Source organism: Bactrocera dorsalis, chromosome 6, assembly GCF_023373825.1.
Source record: "Bactrocera dorsalis isolate Fly_Bdor chromosome 6, ASM2337382v1, whole genome shotgun sequence".
Classification (NCBI taxonomy): Eukaryota; Metazoa; Arthropoda; class Insecta; order Diptera; family Tephritidae; genus Bactrocera; species Bactrocera dorsalis.
The window spans coordinates 36,631,193-36,639,187 of NC_064308.1; the positions used below are offsets into that span (position 1 = coordinate 36,631,193).

A 7,995-nucleotide genomic window follows, 5' to 3' on the forward strand; every position below is an offset into this window, starting at 1 on the left:
AGACAATTGTTTGGCTATTTCAGAATCTACGAATAACGTACGAAGAAGAGGAGCATTACAATCCATTACATTATAACTTGAGTGGTGTTTTACAGTGTGGAATGCCAGAGTTCCTTCTGCAGCCCAGACTTTAAGTGTCGTTGGAGATGATTTTGTGGCCATAAAAGTATCCAAGGATTGTGATGTTGAAGAGGTTCTCACGTTTTTTTTTTGTGTTTCTCTGAGTTGACGTGTTTTCTTAAATCATAAACTCCTAAAACATTTAAACATTCCAACTATCAGCTGGCAAATTTCATTTATCATGCATAATGCATCATTTAAATTTCAAATTATTACGGTTCATAGAAAAAAGATTGAGGAGACAGAAAATCATTCAATCAACTACAATACAAGCGAGAAAAAAATCTAATAAAGTTTTTAGACACATTATACAATACTTTTTTTCATGTCATACTGTATACGGCATGAAAAACAAGTATTATTGATCTTAGAGAAGAAATTAGAAAGGGCTCCCACCGCCATGAGCACTTACTTCTTGCTCGGTTTTGCCCTATACAAAACAAGGGAATTGTTTTTGCAAAGCGGACGTAAGGGCATAATTGCCTTTTCTTTTCCTTTTTGCTTGAGTTGCCATTGATAACTGCAAGTACTCCAAATATTATCTGTAAAATGAGTTTAATTTTCGAAATAATTTCATTTCACATCATAAATACTATATTTATAACCTCACAAGTCTTGGTCTGTACACTTACCGATAAATTGGGAATGTCGACGAATTCCAAAAGTTTGAAAACTGGAGCTTGCAATATGATTATATTCACATCCGTTTTCGTTCGACAAGTATGAAAATTAAACGAAAACACGATTGATTTGAAAGAATTATAAACGTTGTTGACAATGGTGGTGGCTGTGAATAACAGTATCGAAAGTCTCGATAACGATCGATATATTTTGTCTCTTTTCATCCGATTTAAAAATCATTCGGTGCGTTTATCGAATGTGCGCGTGTGTGTATCAAATACAATTGGATAAATTTGCGAAAAAAAGGCGTTTGCGCCGAAAATCAGTACATTTCATTGAAAAATCAGTATATCAGAACGGGGGTGTAAAAATCAGTACGCGTACTGATAAAATCAGTACATCTGGTAACCCTATCTTATGCAAGGCTTATTTCCATCCATATGAAAAAAGTCATTTATAATTCCTTTATATAAGAGTGAATTTAGGTCATCCATTGAAAACTATAGAGAAATAGCAAAGATGTCAGCAATACCTAAACTTTTCGAAGCAATTATAACAGACAACATAACCTTCCCGATCTCTCCACTAATTTCTTGTTCTCGGCACGGTTTTCGTAAAAGGAACTAATTTGCTTGAAATTGTATCACATGTATCAACGAGCTTTAAGCCGGATTCATCGTTCTTGTCCAGACAACTTTTGTTGGAAATTTTACACGTTCTTTTCCCACTTTGTCTCAGTGAGAGCGTAACCAAAATGTGCTGAACTCTCTTTGTTCGAATCAATTTGATTTTGATTTTCTGTCCGGACAACTTGATGATCAGGACTGCCATTACTCATGTTTTTGTAATTTTCAGCCAAATTGGATGTACGATTTGGAATAAAAACTACAAATTTACATGTAGGCAACCATGTAAACCATTGTCAGCTGTTGTCATCTTTCATCAAAAGGTCGCAATGTCTTCGCCGGCTGGACAAAGTAATTACAATTTATTAAGCATTTAATTAAAGTCAATCGTTTTCAGATTTTGCGTTGCTCAAAAAGCTTTTTTCAGAAATGCGAAAGGAAAAGTACAAAAAGAGTACTAAATAATAAGCTTAAGCAAATAGCTTGGGGTGAAATCGCGGACGCACTTGAATTGCCAAGTAAGATGCACTATATTTACTAAATAGTTCTTTAATAAGTATGTGTTGATTAATTTTATTATGTAGAGGATGAAGTGCAAGTGCTGTGGAAACGCACCCGAAATAAATTTAAAAACGAGCTTGCCAGCAGTAACGCCCCAAGTGGAAGCGCGAGACGAGTACAAAAGCAGATGGATACTTTTTTGTTATCAGAAATGGAATTTTTACGGAAATATGTAGAAGATGAGAAGTAAGTTTTGTTGTTAGTTTCATGGCCAAGTCCAAAGTAAATTGTGTAAGAAACGCGCAGGTATTAAATTTCATGAATATATTTACAGACCAACAACTACAAACTACACTGGCATGCAAGAACTTTTTGACGAAATGGCCGGAGATCCTGAAGTCATAAGCTCCTCCATGGATGAATCTTCATCTACCCCAACATTTAAACACAAGAAGCCAAAACATGGAACTTTTGACACCGAAATGCAAACAGCCTTGCAAAAACTGATTACCTTAGCATCAGGTATTTTAAGTGCGCCACAGGATCCTTTCTATTTATATTTTCAATCAGAAATGGAAAAATTACCAGAGAATGTCAAATCTGAGCTCAAATCTGAAATAATGCAAAAAATATTTCAAGCTCAAAAAATGTATTTGTAATTTTTGTATATGTATTTGTATTTTATTTGCTAATCACCAAAATAAAGACAGTTAACTTAGTTTGGAAGTGTTTATTCAAATGCAATTTCATATATTTTCTGGCAAGTTTTTGAAATAATTTGTATACATTCTCCTTACTACAATAGCATCTTGAGATGCATGGTTACTGTGAGAAGACATCACTGGTTGCACAAAACTTTGCAAAATGGGTTTCTGTTCGCGTTGTATGTTTTGTAGGTGTACACATACATCATCCGGTGCTGATTTTTCACGAAGCCAATTATGCAGGCAAACGGTGGCCTTCACAATATTTCTTGCGATTTGCTTGCTTGCTATAATTGGTTTCCGGAATATCCGAAAGCGACTGGCCATAATACCAAATGCGTTTTCAACAACTCTTCGCGCTCTAGACAGATGCTTGTTGAAAATAACTTCTTCTTGTGGTAAATTCATGATATTCCGACCTGGATATGGACGCATAATGTTTCTCCGCAAAGGAAAAGCCTCATCCGCTAGAAAAACAAATGGAGCAACTTCATTTGAGTTGGAAAGCAGTTTTCCCTCCCCAATTTTTAAATCTGCTGGATGATGCAAAATTTTGTACCCAAACCTACAACTTTTAAATACACCGCCGTCGCTGTTATGTCCCAATGCTCCTATGTCCACCATAATAAATTTGTAATTGGCATCAGCCACTGCCATTAAAATTATACTATGCGTATGTTTATAGTTGTATGTCAGCGAATTGTGGTTCGGAAACGCCTAAAAATTGGTAAGCGTTAATATCGGATTTCTTGAATTGATGTAAATGGTAAAGTTTTAAGAAAAAATGAGAAACGATGAATAGTGAGTAAAGTAAATATGTATATATGTACATAGGTGGGTAAGTATGCTAACAGGTAGGCATGTAAAAAGATAATCTAGGGTATATTTATGTGTTTATAGACAGATTTAAGCGAAGTTAATATTATACGTCTATTGCTCCTAGGCAATTGGGAAACCACCACTTCAAAAAAAAAAACCGATTCGGAAACCATAAAATCCGATCGATTTCAAGCTATCGCCGCTTGCTAGATATCTAAGAAATAATCATTTATGTATGTATGTACATATGCATTTGGAAATATATATGTATGTTTACCTGAGCGTTAAAGCTAATCTTTCTGCTTGTGTTATTTCTTCCTCACTTTTATTCGGTGTGTTCCTCATACAGGGGCCCAATATGTGAAGAAGTTCATCGAAACTGTTGGGGTCCATGCGGTGGAAATATATGAACGTTTCCACATCATTCAATCGAATTTTTGGAATAAGTAGGGTAAAATGCCCCTCTTTCGGCCGCTTCAAAAGCATTTTGCGCACACCGCAGCTTCCTCCCCTTCCTTTTCGATTTTGTAACCTTTTCCACCAAATTAGCAAGCACAGCTTTTGCATTTCTATGCAGAAGAGTTTAATTAGCTGACATCTCTCCATTGATAAATACAATTTGTCCACTTAAAGGAATTTTTATTTGTTTCGTAAAAAATTTTCACCTGTCAAATGACGGATTATCAGCTGTTTACTGCAGTCAAAATAAAATGTGCCGAACGAACGATGAACCGTACTTCAGCACGCTCTCCGACAAAATATTTTAGAGAGAAAATAATAAGTTGTCCGGACAAGAACGATGAATCCGGCTTTAGGGAGAATAAAAATACTGATGTTATATACACAGATTTTAGTAAAGCTTTTGATAAAGTAAACCATTCAATTCTTTTGAATAAACTTGATCTTATTGGTTTTCAACCAATATTCCTAAAATGGGTTGCTTCCTATCTTAGTAATAGAATTCAACAAGTCATATTTAACGATACTTTTTCTGACATAATCAATGTTCTTTGAGGTGTTCCTCAAGGTAGGCATCTTGGTCCAATTCTGTTCTTGTTATTTATTAATGACATATCACATGTTGTTAAGTTTTAAAAAGTTTTATTATATGCTGACGAAGTAAAACTTTTTAAAACATATACTTCAAACAGCGAAAGATATCAGTTGCAAACAGACTTAATCAACCTAGTTTCTTGGTGTGACATGCCATTTGTAGTAATAAGTACTATGTGTATGATAATACATCCTAACTTTAAGTTATTCTAATTATACTTATGTATATATAAAGGAGTAAGCCATTGACGGGTTAATTTAAATATAAAAGAGTAAACCATTGAAGGGTTAATGTAGATATATCCCGTTAACTTAAGATTCGTTTTCAGTTATTGTTGATTCTCTTTTAAAGTTCATTTGTATTCATTTAAACACATTCTTGGTTGTCATTGTGTTGACACATATATTCATGTTTCACAAGTTCATGTGTCTATTTCAAAGATATATAAGTAAATACATAGCATGTAAGCAGAGAAAATGAATGTAATTGCGTGCTTGGCTCCGAATTACCATCGAGTGGTAATAAAAGTACTTTAGTATTGCGGTTGACAGAGGTTCCTGCAAGTGAACGTGGCGAGTGTCCAAGTGGTGCAGAAGTTGACGAAATTTTGCTCCCAATATTTGAAGATCAACAGACTGTACCAGATACGGACGACGTTGCTGCTGCGCAGGTAGAAAATGGTAGCACCATACAACAAGTCGAAGAGCAGCCAGTGAAAATCGTAGCAGACGCAGGTCCGACAGAGGTTGAATTATTGAAGCGAGAGACAAATTTATTGAAACGTGAAAAAGATTTGCTGAAGCGGGAGAGTGCAATGCTACAGCGAATGATGCTTGGTGGTGAAACATTGAGCCACCCGCAATTGAATCGAGCAACAATTTCACTTGACCTGATAAAAAATCTGATACCCGAGTATGAAGGTGGCGTTAATTTCAATTTGTGGGCGGCACAGTTCAAAAGCGTCGCCAGTGCCTACACTATAAATGAAGGCGAGTCGCGCATTATTTTCCTTAACAAACTGAAAGGCAAAGCACAACAATGGTTATATGTCAACCCCGATTTCGCAACTCAACAAGTAGATGAGCTCATCAGTCAAATGAATCAAGTGTTTGGCTCAGGTAAAAACAGCTTTATAAAAAAATCTTGCGTTGCAGAAAATTTGAAATTGGAGTTTTTATCAAATGTGAATACTTTTTATTTTGGTTTAAATAATACGAGAATTGTAACTTATGGAAAGTTTTTGTGTTGTATTAGAATAAATAATAAATTATTTGAATTAAATTTTGTAGTAGTTGATGGCTGCACTATGTATTATGAGGCTGTATTGGGAACAGATTTTTTGAGAATTTGTAATTTTAAGTTATTCAGAGCTGAAAAAAAAATTGTTGTGATGTAGGTATGACGAAAAGTCGGCACGACATTAAATCCGAACTAAAGTATAAATGTAAAAAAGATAGTCACGATAACGAAGATATATATTTAAAGAATATATATGTAAACGACAAAGGCAATGTGAAAGAAAACTGTAAAATGGTAATTAAAGATTCAAGTCAAGTGACTAAAAATTGCAAAGAAGAAAATTTTGAGAAACAACTTTTATTGATGGCTAACGTTGTTAATGAAGAATTAAACTATAACGATATCGAAAAATTTAATGAAATTTTAAGTAAATATTATATAAAACCAAAGCGCGCGGCTGAACCTAAAATTAAAAGTGAGATGAAGTTGGTCGTTGACAATGTAAAACCTTTCAACTGTCCTCCAAGACGTTTGTCCTATTCTGAAAAAAATGAATTACAAAAATTGTTGGATGAGTTTTTGGAAAAGAAAATAATTAGGCCGAGTGAGTCAGAATATGTGTCATCAATTGTACTAGTGCGTAAAAAGACAGGCGACATTAGAATGTGTGTTGACTATCGGTCACTTAATAAGGTCACAGCAAAGGACAATTACCCTATTCCCTTGATAGATGACCTGTTAGATAGAGTAGCAAATAAAAAGTTGTTCACAAAACTCGATCTAAAGAACGGATTTTTCCATGTATTTATGGAAGAAAATTCAATTAAATATACTTCGTTCATAACACCTTTAGGGCAATTCGAATTTTTGCGAATGCCATTTGGGTAAAAAAATGCACCATCCACATTTCAACGTTTTTTCTAGATATGGTGAAAGAAAATAAAGTGATAATATATTTAGATGACATAATGATAGCTACAGAAACTGCGGAGGAACATTTAGGAATATTAGTAGAAGTTTTCAAAAGGTTGGTCGAGAACAAGTTGGAGTTACGAATTGATAAGTGTGAATTTTTGCTGCAAGAAGTAAAATATTTAGGGTACACCATTTCACAGCTAGGGGTTAAAGCGGATGAAAAGGGTTTAGAGGCGATTAAAAATTTTCCAATTCCAACTAAAGTTCATTCTGTACAAAGTTTGTGTTCCTATTTCAGACGATTTGTAAAGAATTTTTCGATTATTGCTAAGCCGTTGTATGATTTAACTCGTAAGGACAACAAATTTCAGTTTGGAGCTAAAGAGCTACAAAGTTTTGAAGAGCTCAAACAAAAGTTATTGGAAGCACCGATATTAGCGATTTATGATCCCTTGGATGAAATAGAACTACATTGTGATGCAAGAGCAGTAGGGTTTGGTTCAATTCTGGTGCAAAAGAAAGTAGACGGGAAAATGCATCCCATATTTTATTTTTCTAAAAGAACAAGTGAGATGGAAGCGAAATATCATAGCTTTGAACTAGAAACGTTATCCATAATCTATACACTCAAACGATTTAGGGTTTAACTTCAAGGGTTAAAATTTAAAATAATTACTGATTGCAATTCATTAACTATGACACTAAATAAAAAAGAATTGAATCCTAGAATAGCGAGGTGGGCACTAGAGGTTCAAAACTATGATTACAGTTTAGAGCACAGATCAGGTACACGCATGCAACATGTTGACGCTTTAAGTCGCAGTAATGATATTTTACTGGTGGAGTCCAACACTTTTGAAGAAAATTTAATCATATGTCAGGCAAAAGATGAGAAATTAAAGGAACTGCGAGGCATTTTGCAAAAATGTGAACATAATTTATACGATATGAGGAATGGGGTTATATATCGAAAAGTAAATAATGGAAGGATCCTTTTTTGTGTTCCTGAAGCAATGGAAAGGCATGTACTATTTAAGTATCACGATGAAATGGGTCACATAGGTGTTCATAAAACAGTGGATCTTATTTCAAAACATTATTGGTTTGCTAAGATGAGAGAAAAAGCAGATAGCCACATACAAAATTTCTTGCATAATATTTCCAAAAATGAGAATCCGTTTGAAATTATACATGTAGATCATTACGGTCCTGTAGATAGTTCGAGGCTAAAGAAGCACATTTTTGTAGTAATAGACGCCTGTACAAAATTTACTCGCTTATATACTGCAAAAACAACTAATGCAAAGGAAGTGATTACTTCACTCAAAGATTACTTTCGAGCGTAGTAAACTAAAAGTAGTAATTTCTGACAGGGGTAGTTGTTTCACGTCAAACG

The 7,995-nt window shown here is 34.5% G+C and overlaps 1 protein-coding gene and 1 long non-coding RNA gene across 2 annotated transcripts; both read left to right on the forward strand.

The window, feature by feature from the left end:
* The first annotated feature begins 1,014 nt into the window (after positions 1–1,014).
* LOC109579499 (uncharacterized) lies at positions 1,015–2,743 on the forward strand. The gene is made up of 3 exons (XR_007423393.1): positions 1,015–1,885; positions 1,952–2,114; positions 2,203–2,743. It is a non-coding gene; the product is annotated as an uncharacterized LOC109579499 (long non-coding RNA).
* Positions 2,744–4,394: 1,651 nt separating this feature from the next.
* On the forward strand, positions 4,395–6,305 carry LOC125779762 (uncharacterized). Its single transcript, XM_049461034.1, has 2 exons — positions 4,395–4,418; positions 4,906–6,305. Exons 1-2 carry the CDS (start codon positions 4,395–4,397, stop codon positions 5,839–5,841), a joined length of 960 nt encoding a protein of 319 aa, XP_049316991.1. The 3' UTR covers positions 5,842–6,305.
* The last annotated feature ends 1,690 nt before the right edge of the window (positions 6,306–7,995 follow it).